This window comes from Erythrolamprus reginae, chromosome 1 (genome assembly GCF_031021105.1).
Source record: "Erythrolamprus reginae isolate rEryReg1 chromosome 1, rEryReg1.hap1, whole genome shotgun sequence".
Taxonomy (NCBI): Eukaryota; Metazoa; Chordata; class Lepidosauria; order Squamata; family Dipsadidae; genus Erythrolamprus; species Erythrolamprus reginae.
In genome coordinates, this window is record NC_091950.1 from 424,121,066 (window position 1) to 424,138,727 (window position 17,662).

General features: G+C 48.1%; 1 protein-coding gene across 1 annotated transcript in view; it reads left to right on the top strand.

The window, feature by feature from the left end:
* GIT1 (GIT ArfGAP 1) overlaps nt 1-17,662 on the top strand; it is a 68,929-nt gene that overhangs the window by 46,989 nt on the left and 4,278 nt on the right. Inside the window, 14 exon segments of the mRNA XM_070735444.1 lie at nt 3,132-3,226; nt 5,125-5,167; nt 7,603-7,651; nt 10,546-10,618; nt 10,833-10,930; nt 12,400-12,511; nt 12,600-12,733; nt 13,942-14,094; nt 15,025-15,264; nt 15,953-16,006; nt 16,179-16,226; nt 16,228-16,272; nt 16,977-17,053; nt 17,356-17,544. Coding sequence (XP_070591545.1) covers nt 3,132-3,226; nt 5,125-5,167; nt 7,603-7,651; nt 10,546-10,618; nt 10,833-10,930; nt 12,400-12,511; nt 12,600-12,733; nt 13,942-14,094; nt 15,025-15,264; nt 15,953-16,006; nt 16,179-16,226; nt 16,228-16,272; nt 16,977-17,053; nt 17,356-17,544 — 1,410 coding nt within the window.

Consider the following 17,662-nt stretch of genomic DNA (forward strand, 5'->3'; position numbering starts at 1 on the left):
CATTACCAGACTCAATTGTGTCAACCCCTAACCCCCAACACTTCTCCCTTAGACTCTCCACGATTGACCTCTCCAGGTTCCTAAGAGGCCAGTAAGGGGCGTACATAAGTGCACTGGTGTGCCTTTCGTCCCCTGTCCAATTGTCTTTCCTTTCTTTCACTTATCATATACAGTGTTCCCTCGATTTTCGCGGGTTCGAACTTCGCGAAAAGTCTATACCACGGTTTTTCAAAAATATTATTTAAAAAATACTTCATGGTTTTTTACCCTATATCACGTTTTTTCCTGCCCGATGACGTCATATGTCTTCACCAAACTTTTGTCCACCTTTAATAAATATTTTTTTAATAAACTTTAATAAATAAATATGGTGAGTAATAATCTAAATGGTTGCTAAGGGAATGGGAAATTGCAATTTAGGGGCTTAAAGTGTTAAGGGAAGGCTTGGGATACTGTTCATAGCCAAAAATAGTGTATTTACTTCCGCATCTCTACTTCGCGGAAATTCGACTTTTGCGGGTGGTCTCGGAACGCATCCCCAGTGAAAACTGAGGGAACACTGTATATTCTCTTCCTTTCATATATCCTCTCCTCTAAGTTCACTTTACCCTTATATATATTACTACATGTCTATTTTTCTTCCTATGCATTTGTGTATTGGACAAATGAATAAATAAAATAAAAATAAAAAAATAAAATTACATTACATTATATTACATTATATATTATATATAATTATATATTATATCTTGAATACCCAGTTCTTATCTAGACAAGTTGGACCGACCTCCGCGGGCCGGTCACAGACAGCGGGCAAGCAGCATCCATCCCTCGGGCCGCATCTTGCCCAGTTCTGCTCCAGGCACTTCACTTTTTCTGGAGGCAAAAAAAAATCCCCCAATGGACAAACCGGAAGTTCGAAAAACACACTTTGCCTGTTTGCCTGTTGTGCTGTTTTTTGCACTCTGGAAGGTTCAGAGAAACTTTCTGAAGCCCCGGAATGCAAAAAACAGCACAATGGGCAAACCAGAAGTGTGTTTTCCCAAACTTCTGGTTTGCCCATTGTGCTGTTTTTGGCACTCCGAAGCTTCAGGAAGCTCCCCTGAACCTTCCGGAAGCAAAAAAAATCCCTCAACGTACAAACCGGAAGTGCGAAAAACACACTTCCGGTTTGCCTGTTGTGCTGTTTTTGGCACTATGGAGGGTTCAGGGAAGCTTCCTGAAGTGCCAGAGTGCCAAAAACAGCACAATGGGCAAACCGGAAGTGCGTTTTTTGGAACTTTTGGTTTGCCCGTTTGGGCATTTTTTTCACCTACCAGGCTTCAGAAGGTCATGCGCGGGGGGCAGCGCAGGGGTGTGCGCATGCATGGGGGAAGGGAAAAGGAGTGGGCACATCCAGACATGCTAACACACACACACACACTCACACTCTCTCTCTCTCCTTTTGGCATGCGAACCAAAAACGGTTCGCCATCCCTGGGATAAGATGTCCCACTTGAGCAGAGGGCTGGACTAGAAGACCTCCAAGGCCCCTTCCAACCCTATAGGATTTTATGATTCTGGAAGGAAGGGAAGGAGGGAGGGAGGAAAAGCAATGGGTGGAAACTAATCAGAGAGAAAGAAGCAACCTGGACCTAAAGAGAAATTTCCTAAGAGTGAAGGACAACTAACCAGCGGAACTGTTTGCCACCAGAAGTTGTGGGTGTTTCATCATGGGAGGTTTTTAAGAAGAGACTGGACAGTCACTTGTCTGAGATAGTATAGGACCTATAGAATAGAATAGAATTCTTTATTGGCCAAGTGTGATTGGACACACAAGGAATTTGCCTTTGGTGCAGATGCTCCCAGTGTACATAAAAGAAAAAGAGACATTTGTCAAGAATCATGTGGTCCAACACTTAATGATTGTCATAGGGGTCAAATAAGCAATGAAGAAACAATCAATATTAATAAAAATCTTAGGATACAAGCAACAAGTTACAGTCCTATAATCCTAAGTGGGAGGAAAAGGATGATAGGAAGGATGAGAAAAACTAGTAGTAATAGTAGTGCAGACTTAGTAAATAGTTTGACAGTGTTGAGGGAATTATTTGCTTAGCAGAGTGATGGTGTTCGGGGGAAAACCTGTCCTTGTGTCTAGTTGTCTTGGTGTGCAGTGCTCTGTAGCGACGTTTTGAGGGTAGGTTCTCCTGCTTAAGTTTAGTTTAGTTTAGTTTAGTTTATTTAGATTTGTATGCCGCCCTTCTCCGAAGACTCGGGGCGGCTAACACCAATAAAAAAACAATGTAACAAATCTAATATTAAAAGACAATCTAAAAAACCCCAATTTAAAGAACCACTCATACATACAAGCATACCATGTATAAATTCTATAAGCCTACGGGGAAAGGAGAAAGAATTTTCAATTCCCCCATGTCTGACGACAGAGGTGGGTTTTAAGGAGCTTGCGAAAGGCAACGAGGGTGGGGGCAACTCTGATCTCTAGGGGGAGCTGGCTCCAGAGGGTTGGGGCCGCCACAGAGAAGGCTCTTCTCCTGGGTCCCGCCAAATGACATTGTTTAGTCGACGGGACCCGGAGAAGGCCAACTCTGTGGGACCTAACCGGTCGCTGGGATTCGTGCGGCAGAAGGCGGTCCCTGAGGTAATCTGGTCCGGTGCCATGAAGGGCTTTATAGGTCATAACCAACACTTTGAATTGTGACCGGAAACTGATCGGCAACCAATGCAGACTGTGGAGTGTTGGTGACACATGGGCATATCTGGGGAAGCCCATGATTGTTCTCGCAGCTGCATTCTGCACGATCTGAAATTTCCGAACACTTTTCAAAGGTAGCCCCATGTAGAGAGCATTACAGTAGTCGAGCCTCGAGGTGAGGTAAGCAGGGGGCTGGACTAGAAGACCTCCAAGGTCTCCTCCAGCTATATTCTATTCTGAACATTCTAAACAACGGGGGAGATCTCCAGTGCTCTGCACCAAAACACCCCCCACCCCCCAAGCCTGTTTTGGCCCACGGAGAATGATGTGACCCAGGTGTGTCTGCAGTTCCTGCCCCCCTACCTCCCCGCCACCCAATTCTTTGGGACTGAGCTGGGCCCCGGTGGCTGGCTTACCTGTCCTTTCCTCTCCGCAGACAGGCGTCCCAACACGAACTGGCCGAGCGACTGGTGGAGTGCCAGTATGAGCTGACCGACCGACTGGCCTTCTACCTTTGTGGGCGCAAGCCAGGTAAGGGAATGGCGGCCTGAGGGGTGGTGCTGGTGGCAGGCATATGGGGGACCTGGCTCAACAGTAGTAACTGTGAGAGGGATCTTGGAGTCCTAGTGGACAACCATTGAAATAGGAGCCAACCATGTGCAGCAGCTGCCAAAAAAGCCAACACAGTTCTAGGCTGCATCAACAGAGGGAGAGAATCAAGATCACGGGAAGGGTTAATACCACTTTATAAGGCCTTGGTAGGGCCAGATTTGGAATATTTGCATCTAGTTTTGGTCACCACGGTGCAAAAAGGATGTGGAGACTCTAGAAAAAGTGCAGAGAAGAGCGACAAAGAGGATTAGGGGATAAATGGAGGCTAAAACATACGAAGAACGGTTGCAAGAACTGGGCATGGCTAGTTTAAGGAAGAAAAGGACCAGGGGAGACATGAGAGCAGCCTTCCAATATCTCAGGGGTTGCCACAAAGAAGAAGGAGTCAAGCAATTCTCCAAAGCACCTGAAGATAGGACAAGAAGCAATGGGTGGAAACTAAACCAGGAGAGAAGCAAATTAGAACTAAGGAGAAATTTCCTGACAATCAGAACAGTTGATCAGTGGGACAGCTTGCCTCCAGAAGTTGTGAATGCCTCAACACTGGAGACTTTTAAGCAGATGTTGGATAACCATCTGTCTGAAGTAGTGTAGGGTTTCCTGCCTAAGCAGGGGGTTGGACTAGAAGACCCCCAAGGTCCCTTCCAATTCTGTTATTACTATTATTAGAGCACTTTGCGGAGGAGAAGATTCATAGCTCAGGATTAAAAAGGAGAGGTGGCTGGTTTCTTGTTGATGTTTCCTAACCCAGCTAGATAATGCCATCAATGCTAGAAGGGTGTGGGGTTTGCAGGGAGGAGGAGGAGGAGGACAAGGACTGTGGGTTCCTGAGTGCTCTGTGAGCCTGGTTTACTTACAGACATTTCATGACCCAACTACACAGTGTTATCAGTACTAGAAGGGAGAGGTTTTGCAAAGAGGAGGAGGTGGAAGATGACGAAGACAACTGTGGAGTCTTTGATGCTCTCTGAGCCTGAGTTGTTTTTCCCAACTAGAAAATAGTATCAGTGCTAGAAGAGAAGGAAGAAGAGGAGGAGGGAGGGAGGAAGGAAAGAAGGAAGGAAGGAATGGAAGAATGGAAGATGGAAGGAAGGACAAGTGGATGGAAGGAAAGAGAAGGAAGGAAGGAGGAGAAGGAAGAATGGAAGAACGGAGGAAGGATAGGTGGATGGAAGGAAGAATGGAAGGAAGAAGAAGGAAGGAAAGGATAGGGAGGAAGGAAGAAGGAAGGAGGGAGGAAGGATGGATGGAAGGATGGAAAGATGGACTAGCAGGAAAGAGGGAGGGAGGGAGGAAGGAATGGAAGAATGGAAGACGGAAGGAAGGACAGGTGGATGGAAGGAAGGAGGAAGGAAGGGACGGAAAGGAAGGAAGGAGCAAGGAGGAAGGAAGTATGGAAGAAAGGACAGGTGGATCAAAGGAAGGAGAAGGAAGGAAGGATGGAAGGAAGGAGGAGACGGAAGAACGGAAGAATGGAAGAAGGACAGGTGGATGGAAGGAAGGCTGGAAGGAGGAGGAAGGAAGGAAAGGATAGGGAGGAAGGAAGGATGGAAAGAAGGTTGGAGGGAGGAAGGAAGAAGGAAAGAAGGAGGGAGGGAGAAGGGGAGGAGGGCAACTGTCCGATCTTTGATGCTTTCTGACCCTGGTTGGTTTCTTGCAGACGTTTCATGACCCAACTAGTCAACATAATCAGTGATAGACAAGAGGAGGAGGAGGACTGTGGGGTCCATGATGCTCTCTGAGCTTGATAGTTAATATCTAGAGTATTGATTGGATTGGCTCAGCCATGTTTTTTCCCCTTTTGCCTTTTCATGTAGATCACAAGAATGGGCATTACATCATCCCCCAGATGGCAGACAGGTAAGACCTCCCCCTCCTCAATAACACCCCCTCCCTTTCTGTACTTGAAGGGAAGAAAGGCTGCCCCCTCCTGGCCATTCTCGGCCAGGCATCACCCACTTGGGATCCTGGCCAAAAATAGATGTTTTTCTTGGCTGCAGAGAAATTTTTTTATATTTTAACAACAACAACAAAAAGTGTGGGTTTTTTTTAAAAAACCCTCACACAACCACATCAGAAATAACCTGTCCTAAAGTGAGAATGACCTTCAATGAATTAATTGATTTACCTTTTGTTCCTGCTTTGCATTAAAAGAAATCTTAAAGTGAAACTGAAATTATAGCCAATGAAAATGCAATTTATTTGGTTAGCCTTCTAGAAGCGTTTGAAGCACTGATATATACAGGAAGTCCTCGACTTATGACCACAACGGATCCTCAAATATCTGTTGCTGTTCTGTTGTTAGATGAGTTTTGCCCCTTGTTACGAGCTTTCTTGCCACCGTTGTTAAGTGAATCACTTGCAGTTGATATGTTCAGGAGGAACATAATAGGAAAGGGAACCCAAGAACAAGGGGGCTCAATCTGAGGTTAGTTGGGGGAAAGATCAGAAGCAACGTGAGAAAATATTATTTGACTGAAAGAGGAGTAGATGCTTGGAACAAACTTCCAGCAGACGTGGTTGGTAAATCCACAGGAACTGAATTTAAACCTGCCTGGGATAAACACAGATCCACCCTAAGATAAAATACAGGAAATAGTTTAAGGGCAGACTAGATGGACCAGGAGGTCTTTTTCTGCCCTCAATCTTCTATGTTTCTGTGTTTCCAATTTTTGGGGAGGGGGTGATACCGCTGATGCTGTCTCCTCTTCCACGCACCCCCCCTACTCTTTCTAACTTCCTCCTTTTTTCTTCCCTGCTGCTCTTTACGGAACTCAGAGTGCGCCCCAAATGCATGTCGCAAAGGTACGGAGGGCTTGGCTCTCCCCTGCATGCATCGCCCTTGCCCTCCTCCCCCTCCCCTCGCCTCCCCCCACCAGCCCGGTTTTGTGGGGGGGCTCGTGAATGTGGGGAATGAGGATCCGGAGAAGGGGGAGACTGGGACGTGTCAGGCCCCCCGTGGTCGCCTGTGCCTTCTGCTTCCCAAGCCAGAGAAACCCCCCCAAAACTTGATTATTATTTATGAATTATTTTATTAAATTTATATGCTGCCCATTTCCCTGTCCAGAGGTCTCCGGGTGGTTGAGGTTGCATCTGGGATCCTGGAAAATTTGTTTGTTTATTTATTTGTTTGTTTATCAATCAATCAGTCATCTATCTATCTATCCCTCCATCCATCTATTGTATCTGTCTGTCTGCCTATCTATTCATCAATATTTATTCATCTATTTATCTACCTATCTCTTCATCATTTTATTAGGTATCATATCATATCTATCTATCATCTATCTGTCTGTCTGTCTGTCTATCTATCATCTATCTATCATCTATCTATCATCTATCTATCTATCTATCTATCTATTCATCTATCTATCTATCTATCTGTCTATCATTGTTATTTCAATTTCTAGGCTTAATTTATTTGGCTATTGATTGATTGATTTGGTTATTGGTAATTTATTTATTTGGTTGTTTACTTATTTATTTAATTCATTGTTTGGTTATTTATTTATTTATAGCCCACCTTTTATGAATCTTACACATCATAACATTACAAAGAAGTCAAGCGAATATAGACCCAACGCGCTGTCTTTGTCCTTCCATTTTTCTCGCAACAACGACCCTGCGAGGTTGGGTTGGGCTTTGAGAAAGAGAGAGAGAAGGACTGGTTGAAAGTCAGTGAGCTAGCTGGCTTTCATGGTTAAGGCAGGAATTAGAACTCACCATTACTTGGTGATTGGTTCAAAGCCACTCATCCAGCTTTCATGCTTAAGGCAGGACTAGAACTCCCAGTCTCCTGGTGATTGGCCCAAAGTCATCCAGATAGCTTCCCTGACTAAGGTGGGACTAGAACTCCCAGTCTCCTGCTTTCTAGCCTGGCGCCTCCACCCCCTAGACCAGGAGTAGGCTCTTGGTAGCCAAAGTTGGCTCTTCCATGACATGCGGACTTCAACTCCCAGAATTCCTGAGCTACCATGATTGGCTCAGGAATTCTGGGAGTTGAAGTCCACAAGTTATAGAAGAGCCAACTTTGCCTGCCCTTGTCCTAGACCAAACTGCCTTTCTTTCTCTACTGGGAGATCTTCCATCTTCCATCCAGGGATCTACCAGGGGCTGTTCTTCGTTTCTTTGTCTCTCCCCCCCCCCTCCGCCCCCTAAATAAACGTGATTGTGATCCCAGAGACTTGAATGGGGTTTCTAAGGGCCGATTGAATTGCGGGGTGGGGGGCATTCAGCAGGAAGAAGGAGCCATGGGGTGGGGAAACTGACTCCTCTTTCTCCTCCCCTCCCCTCAGCTTAGACCTTTCAGAGCTGGCCAAGGCGGCGAAGAAGAAGTTGCAGGCGGTAAGTGAGTGGAATTTCAAACTCAAGCCCTGGCTCAGGCTGAGATCTCTTTGTGGCCACTTTTCCTTTTTTTAAAAAAAGAAATGTGGGCCAGGTGAGGTTTCTAAGGCAGCGTCTCTCACCTTTGGCCCTCTTGAAGAGGACTGGACGTCAGTTCCCAAAATCCCTCTTTCCAGGAGGGAATTCTGGGAGTTGAAGTCCGTGCATCTTGAAGATGCCAAGTTTGGAAAATGTTGTTTTACCTTCCCTTTCTGTCCATGGGTTCTGCCTCCCAAGGACAATTCCATCTGTCCGTCCATCACCCTGGGGGGGGGGAATTATTGACCCCCTCAGAGAGGGTCCGCAACTTGATCCTCGATCCACAGCTCACATTAGAGAACCATCTTTCAGCTGTGGTGAGGAGGGAGTTTGCCCAGGTTCGCCTGGTGCACCAGTTGTGGCCCTACCTGGACCGGGAGTCACTGCTCACAGTCACTCATGCCCTCATCACCTCGAGGTTCGACTACTGTAATGCTCTCTACATGGGGCTACCTCTGAAAAGTGTTCGGAAACTTCAGATCGTGCAGAATGCAGCTGTGAGAGTAATCATGGGCTTTCCAAGATATGCCCATGTTACACCAACACTCCGCAGTCTGCATTGGTTGCCGGTCAGTTTCCGGTCACAATTCAAAGTGTTGGTTATGACCTATAAAGCCCTTCATGGCATCGGACCAGAATATCTCCAGGACCGCCTTCTGCCGCACGAATCCCAGCGACCGATTAGGTCCCACAGAGTTGGCCTTCTCCGGGTCCCATCGACTAAACAATGTCGTTTGGCAGGTCCCAGGGGAAGAGCCTTCTCTGTGGCAGCCCCGACCCTCTGGAACCAGCTCCCCCCTGAGATTAGAACTGCCCCCACCCTCCTTGCCTTTCGTAAACTCCTTATAACCCACCTCTGCCGTCAGGCATGGCGGAACTGAGATAACTTCCCCAGGCCTATACTTTTTATGTATGATATGTTATGTGCATGTTTTTTAAATTATGGGTTTTTAGTTTTAATTATTAGATTTGTATTCTACATTGTTTTTTCTATTACTGTTGTGGGCCTCCCCGAGTCTACGGAGAGGGGCGGCATACAAATTTAATGAATAAATAAATAAATAAATGCACACCTGCCCACCTTCCTTTTAACACTGGCCCAATTTAACACCAGTGTGAACGATTCCCTGGAAGGTGGAGTTGCAAGGATCCCATAAAACCATCCAGTCCCGTGATGGCAAACCTATGGCACGGCTTTCATGCCTAAGGCGGGACTAGAACTCAGAGCCATCTCGGAGGGCATGCAAGACTTTGCCCTGTGTCAGCTCCAGTGCGCCACTTGATTTTTTGGCCTTGGAAAAGGCCGTTTTGCCCTCTGGATGCTTCAAGGAAGCTTCCCTGAAGCCCCGGAGGCAAAAAGATTCCCCAACGGACAAACCAGAAGTTCGGGAAAACGCACTTCCTGTTTGCCATTGTGCTGTTTTTGGCATTCTGGAGGGTTCAGGGAAGCTTCCTGAAGCCTCCGGAGTATAAAATCCAGCACAATGGGCAAACAGGAAGTGTTTTTTCCGAACTTCCGGTTTGCCCGTTGATCTGTTTTTTATAAACAGCACAACCAGATGTTTTTGTAAACAGCACAACGGGAAAACCGGAAGTTTGGAAAAAGCACTTCCTGTTTGCCCATTGCGCTGTTTCTTTGTACTCTGGAGGGTTCAGGGAAGCTTCCTGAAGCCCCGGAGTGCAAAAAAACAGCACAACGGGCAAACCGGAAGTGCGTTTTCTGGCATTTTAGTTTGCCATTGTGCTGTTTTTTGTACTCCGGGGGTCAGGAAGCTTCCCTGAACCCTCCAGAGTGCAAAAAAACAGCGCAATGGGCAATCAGGAAGTGCTTTTTCCAAACTTCCGGTTTGCCCGTTGTGCTGTTTTTGGCACTCTGGGGCTTAAGGAAGCTTCCCTGAACCCTCCGGAGTGCCAAAAACAGCAAAATGGCAAAACGGAAGTAGGTTTGCCCATCTGGGCATTTCTTTCACCTCCCAGGCTTCAGAAAGGCCTGTGCGCTTGTGCCGGAGGGGGGCAGTGCCAGGGGTGGGGGGTGTTACGGATGTGTAGGGGGGAGGGAAGGGGTGTGGGGATGGGGATGGGGGCACGTTCAAGTATGCTAGCCCAGCCCCTCACTCCTTGTTTGGCATGCGAACCTCACTGTTCTAGTCTATCCCTCTGCAACATGCAGAGAAAAAAAATCAATTTAAGCCATATGTCCAAGCCCACCCACCCCCACAGCCAAAGCTCCAGGCCCCAAATTTGATTTGATTTAATTGGATTTAATTGGATTTGTATGCCGCCCCTCTCCAAGGACTCGGGGCGGCTCACAGCATGTACAGAAAAACAAGAAACAATAATAACAACCCAATTAATACATTAAAAAAACAATCTTAAAATTCTAATTTAAAAAAACTATCAATATCGTTCATTCAACAGTCAAACTAAAGCATTCATAGGTCAGGGGGGAAGATCTAAGGAACCCCGGGCCTGGCGGCAAAGATTAGTTTTTAAACTCTTTCGGAAGGTGAGGAGGGTGGGAGCAGTATGAATCTCCGGGGGGAGCTGATTCCGGAGGGCCAGGGCCCCCACAGAGAAGGCTCTTCCTCTAGGTCCCACCAGCTGACATTGTTTCGTTGATGGGACCCTTAGGAGACCAACTCTGTGGGACCTCACCGGTCGCTGGGATTCATGTGGCAGAAGGCGGTCTCGGAGATAATCTGGTCCTGTGCCATGTACGACTTTATAGGTCATAACCAACACTTTGAATTGTGCCTGGAAATACCTCCCCTAAACTAAACAGCAAGCCAAATATTTCTCTCCTTCCCAAAAAATAGCTGAGCAACCATCTCTTTGAAGAGCTGGCGATGGACGTCTACGACGAAGTGGATCGCCGTGAAAATGACGCCGGTAAAAGCTTTAATCCCTTTTTGAGGTGGGTGGTGGGTGTGGAAGGCTCTGCTCTCCTAAGGATTGAGGACTAGACGCTTGCAGAGGCTTGTCAAATCCTTCGGCGCCATATTCAGGTCTCTTGGCCGAAGGGTGGCTGCAGGGGAAAGAGGGGGGGGGATGCTTTATGCTTTAGCTAACCCTGGCTTTTTCCTATCTTGCCCCCCCCCCCAAGTCTGGCTGACCACACAGAACCACAGCACCCTGGTGACGGAGCGCAGTGCTGTGCCTTTCCTGCCGGTGAATCCCGAATATTCAGCCACACGGAATCAGGTGATTCTCTCTCTCTCTCTCTCTCTCTCTCTCTCTCTCTCTCTCTCTCTCTCTCTCTCTCTCTCTCTCTCCCCCTCCCTCCCTCCCTCCCTCTCTCTCTCTCTCTCTCATCTGTCAGGTCTATCTGTCATCCTGCTTCTGGCTCCCTCTTGTGGCCATCTCCAACACTAACTCAAAGCCATAGTGTTTCAATACATACAAGCATTCGTTGTTAGCTTGTTTATATAAAGTAATACCTCATGATAAGAACTTAATTGGTGCAAGGAGGAGGTTCGTAAGACGAAAGGTTCGTAAGACGAAACATTGTTTCCCATAGGAAACAATGTAAAGTCAATTAATCCGTGCAACCAAAAAAACCCCCGCACCAAAAAAACCCCCCGCAAAAAAAGGGCTTTCGGCGGGCCTCGCAGCTGTTTTAAAACCCTCACGGAGGGTTTTCCACCTCTCCTCTTCCCAGTTTGCTCTCCATGTGTCCTCAACCTTTCAAGAGGTGGAAAACCCTCCGTGAAAGGTTGGGGACACATGGAGAGCAAACCTCTTTCGGAGACTGCTGGGGAGCTGCTCGGCTGTTTTAAAAGGTGACAGCCGGGCTGGGGGGCTTCCCAGCAACCTCCCCGAAGCCAACCCGGAAGCCAACCCGGAAGTTCGGGTTTGGCGTTCGTAACATGAAAAAAGTTCGTAAGAAGAGGCAAATTTTTTCTGAACCCTGGGTTCGTATCTCGAGTTGTTCGTAAGACGAGGGGTTCGTATCTTGAGGTACCACTGTATTGCCAAACCCAACTGTTATGCACATAGTATTAACATGGTCAGTTGAGTTTTCTGAGTGAAGGAAGAGGGAGATTGTGATCCCCTTATATAGAGTGCTGGTGAGACCACATTTGGAATAATGTTGTGTCCAGTTCTGGAGACCTCACCTACAAAAAGATATTGACAAAACTGAACAGGTCCAAAGACGGGCTACAAGAATGGTGGAAGGTCTTCAGCATAAAACGTATCAGGAAAGACTTCATGAACTCCATCTGTAGAGTCTGGAGGACAGAAGGGAAAGGGGGGACATGATCGAAACATTTAAATATGTTAAAGGGTTAAATAAGGTCCAGGAGGGAAGTGTTTTTAATAGGAAAGTGAACACAAGAACAAGGGGACACAATCTGAAGTTAGTTGGGGGAAAGATCAAAAGCAACATGAGAAAATATTATTTTACTGAAAGAGTAGTAGATCCTTGGAACAAACTTCCAGCAGACATGGTAGATAAATCCACAGTCACTGAATTTAAACATGCCTGGGATAAACATATATCCATCCTAAGATAAAATACAAGAAATAGTATAAGGGCAGACTAGATGGACCAGGAGGTCTTTTTCTGCCGTCAATCTTGTATGTTTCTATGGGTGGTCTCCATGCTGCTTCTAAGAGTGGGGAGGGGGCTTCAAGACTCACCCCTCCCTCCTTTCCTCCCTTGCCCCCAGGGGCGGCAGAAGCTGGCCCGTTTCAATGCCCGGGAGTTTGCCACGCTCATCATCGACATCCTGAGTGAGGCCAAGCGGCGCCAACAGGGCAAAGGCCTGACCAGCCCCACCGGTGAGTCCGGGGAGGGGGCTTGGTGTGTGTGTGTGGGGTGGTGTCAATTTTCCTGGGAGGGGGCTTAACCCCTTGGTTGTCGCTGCAGAGGCCCTGGACTCCTCCCTCCACGGGCACAGTGACGTGGACGACCAACACGACTACGACAGCGTGGCCTCTGATGAGGACACTGACCAGGAGCCCCTGCGGAGCGCCAATGCGGGGCGCAACAACCGTGCTCGGGTGAGACCCCGGTGAAGGGCGGAGGGGAGGGAGGGAGGAGAGAATGATCTGACAGGGAGAGCCATTCATCAGGGGAATGACCTGCCACCAGAAGTTGTGGGTTGGAGGATTTTAAGAGGAGACTGGACAGCCATTTGTCCTGTTTGAGCAAGGGGTTGGACTAGGAGACCTCAGAGGTCCCTTCCAACAATTTTATAGGGAGGGAGGGACGAAGCAAGAAAGATGGAAGGAAGGGAAGGGAAGGGAAAGAAAGGGAAGGAAAGGAGGAAGGGGAGAAGAGGAAAAGAAGGAGAGGGAGGGAGAGGAGGGAAGGGAAGGGAGGAAAATAGGAAGGAGGAATGGAGAGGATGGGATGGGAAGGACAGGAAGGGAATGGAAATGGAAAGGAAAAGAGAAAAGTAAAGGAAATGTAGGGAGGGAGGAAAATAGGAAGAAATGTAATGAAGGGAAGGAAAGGAGAGAAAGGGAAAGAAAAAAGAAAGGAGGAGAAAGGGGAGGAGAGGAAGAAAAGAAAAGGAATGAAAGGGAGGGAAGGGAAGGATAGGAAGGGAAAGTAACAGGAAAGGAAAGGAGGAAGGGAAAGGGGAGGAGAGCAAAGGAAGGTAGAGAGGAAGGAAGGGAAAGGAGGGAAGGGAAAGAGAGAAAGGAAAAGAAAAAGGAAAGAAAAGGAGAAAGAGGAGAAGAGGAAAGAAAAGGAAAGGAATGAGAGGAAGGGAAAGGAAAGGAAGGAGAAACAGATGGGATGGATAGTAAGGGAAAGAAATAGGAAAAGAAAGGAGGAATGGAAGGAGAGGAAAGAAAAGGAGAGGAAGGGAGAGAGGAGGGAAGGGAAAGAAAGGAGGAAGGGAAAGGGGAAAAGAGGAAAGGAAAGGGAGGGAGAGGAAGGGAAGAGAAAGAAAAAGGAAAGGAGGAAGGGAAAGGGAAGGAGAAGAAAGGGAAGGAGAAGAAAGGAAAGAAGGGATGGGAAGGAGAGAAAGGGAAAGGAAAGTGGGGGGAAAAGGGAGGGGGAAAGCAATGGATGGGGGAAAGGAAGGAAAAGACCATGATCTGTCGTGGGGGGAGGTGGGGGGGTCTCCATAGTCTGTGGAGAGGGGAGGCAGACAAATCTAAATAATAAATAAATAAATAAATAGTCTCATGGAAGGAGCCTCCCCTTCATCTCGGAGCGAACCAAACCAAACTCCCCCCCTTTCCCTCCCCCCCCCAAGAGCATGGACTCCTCCGACCTCTCGGACGGGGCCATCACCCTGCAGGAGTACCTGGAGGTCAAGAAGGCGCTGGCCGTCTCCGAAGCCAAAGTCCAGCAACTCATGAAGGTCAACAACAGCCTGAGCGACGAGCTGCGGCGGCTGCAAAGAGAGGCAAGTCACCCCTCCCCTCCCCTTCCTGGGACCCCCGCAGGCCCCATAGTGGAGCTGGTGGGGAGGTGAGGAGGATGACCTCTTGCTTAATGGCCACAATAAGTAGGGGGTCTCTTCCTCCAGTTTATGAGCCAGTTTCGGAGTTCTTTCCAGGCACTTTCCAGCAACAACCCCCCCCCCCCTTTAAAAGAAATGGATTCACTTAATGACAAAGCCATTCACATAACAACCAGTCCTCTGATTTATGACCCAGTTTCAGAGTTCTGACAGCCATTTTCTAATGAGAATTTTTTTTTTGAATAAGACTAATTTGCTGAACGACCATGGCATTCATTAACCACTGGAAAGAAAGATCATAAATGGAGCAAAATCACCTGGTGACCTACTTAAGCATCTGGTTGGCTAGGGAATTCTGGGAATTGAAGTCCACTTCTCTCAAAAGTTGCCAACATTGAGAAACACTGCCCTATGGCTAGTCCTCAACTTACAACCATTGTCATTGATGCCCGAAAATTGAAATTTTGAACCCACAACTGAGCAGACGGCCTTTCCTCACCTAAGGGGTCCCCTTCCTCTCCACCAGGCTTCCTGGAGACCCACAAGTAGCCCTCGACTCAAACAGGACTTGGTGGCTCTGCTGTCTCCCACTGGACAGTTCTTTTGTTCTTGGGATGCTTGTGAATCCTTGTGAATTCTTGATTCTTGTGAATTCTGATTGTTATGAACTTGTGATTCTGATGAATTCTTGTGAAATCTTCTGATTCTTTTCGATTCTGATGAATCCTTGTAAATCTTGATTCTTGTGAATTCTTTTGAATTCTTGTGATTCTTATGAATTCTGAATTCCTGTGATTCTTACAAAGGCTTATGAATGCTTGCGATTCTTATGAATCCTTGTCTTTTCTCAAGTGTTCCTGTGAACTCTTTCAGATCCACAAGCTGCAGTCGGAGAACCTGCAGATCCGTCAGCAGGCAGGGCCCGTCCACCCGGTGGCCCCCACCCCTACCGAGCGCCCTGAGCACAGCCATGTGCCCTCTGCCGTAGCGGGAGTCCACCGGCGCGACCGCCACGCCTTCTCCATGTACGAGCCGGGGGCCAGCCCGCTCAAGCCCTTCAGCCAGCCGCCCATGGACGAGCTGGTTAGCCGCCTGCAGCCCTTCCACCCCGGGGTGAGTGTGCCTGTGGGTCGCGGCCCTGGCAGTGGGTTTTTTTGGGAGAGGGTGTGTTTGAGCGGAACTTGTAGGTCCAGGCGGCTTTTTAGCATGGGGCAAGCGGCTCTTGCACGGTTTTTGAAGGAGGAAAAATGGCAGGTAGCCTGTTGTTGCACAAATCAGGGAGAAGTGTGCAAAAAGTTTGCACGGATCAAGGAAAAGTGGGACATACGAAGAACAGTTGCAGGAACTGGGCCTGGCTCGTTTAATGAAAAAAAGGACCAGGGGAGACATGAGAGCAGCCCTCCAGTATCTCAGGGTCTGCCACAAAGAAGAAGGAGTCAAGCAATTCTCCAAAGCACCTGAGGGTAGAACAAGAAGCAATGGGTGGAAACTAAACCAAGAAGAAATTTCCTGACAATCAGAACGGTTGATCAGTGGAACTGCCTGTCTCCAGAGGTTGTGAATGCCCCAACACTGGAAGTTTTTAAACAGAAGTTGTATAACCATCTGTCTGACGTAATGTAGGGTTTCCTGCCTAACCAGGGGGTCGGACTAGAAGACCTCCAAGGTCCCTTCCAACTCTGTTGTTGTTGTTTGTTTATTTTTGTTATTGTTATTGTATTATTGTATTATTATAATTATCATTATGATCATTATTATTATTATAACACACACACCTCTTGACCTGTTTTCACTCTTCTAGGAATTGGAGGAAGACGGGATCTATTCCGTCCACAGCCAACCCAACATTTACCGAGTAAGTTTTGGCAGGAGACTGACCAGACCTTGTGTGTCTTCCTCTCTCTGCTGGCTGCCCACTTTGGGGGTTTCCAAGACCCCCCCCAACCCCACCCGGGGTGTTTCCCCCCCTGCCTGGCCCCTGGTAGACCCAGCTGAGCGATCCTCCCTTCCTTCTTTTGGCCTTTCAGATCCGGAAGGGGGGCTCCATTTCGTCCATGCCGTTCCCTCCATCATCTTCTCCCGCTCATGGTGGGTCCACCAGAGGGCAGCGGGCGCCACTTGGTGAGTTGGACACAGCTTGCATGGGGGGGGGGGAACAGAGGAGCACATAAGGAGGGAGGGAAGAAAGAAAGGAATGGATAGATGGAAAGAGAACAACAGAGGCAGAGAAAGAAGAGGAAGTGAGGAAGGAAGGAAGGAAAGGAAGGAAGGGAAGAAGGAAGGAAGGAAGGGAAGGAAGAAGAACTGAGTCATAAGTATGAAAAACAATTATAGGAAGAAAGGTGAGAAAGAAGGAAGGAAGGTGAGAAAGAAGGAAAGAAAAGGGGAAAAGTGAGAAAGAAGGAAAGGAGTCATAAATGTGAAAAACAATTAGGAGAAAAGGAACAGGAAGGAGAAAGAGAGGAGGAAAGAAATGGATAGAGGGAAAGAACAAAAGACAGAGAAAAAGAAGAGGGAGGGAGGGAGAAAGGACGGAAGAAATAAGTCATACATTTATAAAAACAATTATGAGAAAAGGGAGGGGGAGGAGGGAGAGACGGAAGGAAAAGAAGGGAGGAAGGAAAGAAGAATGGATAGATGGAAACAGAACAAAAGACACAGAGAAAGAAGAGGAAGTGAGGGACGGAGGAAGGGAAGAAGGAAGAAATAAGTCATTTGCAACCCCCCAGCCCCCTCCCCCCTCCCCATCCAGCAACCCCTCCCCAATTCCATGGCTTGATATTGTTCCACCCTCTTTTCTCCTCCCTCACCCCCCCCCCCCCCAGAGTGGGAAGCTGGACCGGCATGGCAGTGGGACCGACAGCGACTACGACAACACGCAGGGGGGCGACCTACCCCTTAGGTGAGTGGGCTCTCACCTGTCCTTGGGGTGTGTTATGCCGGGCTTCATGTTACAAGCCCCAATTAAGTCAGAAATGTAAATTCAAACACACACGCTGTTGTAAAGTAAACAGAGAGTCAGTTTATCAAAACGAAAGTATTGTACACAGGCACTTTAAACAGCCAAAGTGCTCTCCCACAAACCACAGGCCTGGAATGTCTTCTCCCACTGGGGATGAGACAAGGCAGGGACGACTGACTTCGAGGGCCCAATTCTGCTTTGTGTCCCCTGCCCCTCCCTCGCCCCCCCCCCCCCACCTCCAGCTGCATGGACGGCAAGCGCTTCCTGGACCTGGGGAAGGAGGAGGATTTGCACCTGGAAACGGAGCTGCTGGAAGGGGGGGACCTGGACGGGGGCCTCCCCAGCACGGAGGACGTCATCCTCAAGACCGAGCAGGTCACCAAGAACATCCAGGAGCTTTTGAGGGCCGCCCAGGAGTTCAAGCACGACAGGTCAGGAAGGGGCTGCCTGGAGGTATTTGGCAGGCAGGGTGTGTGCATTTGTGTGTGTCTTTGGTGGGGGGGGATAAGGGGCTTTGGGATGATCGAGGAGGCCAAGGATGATGGTCTT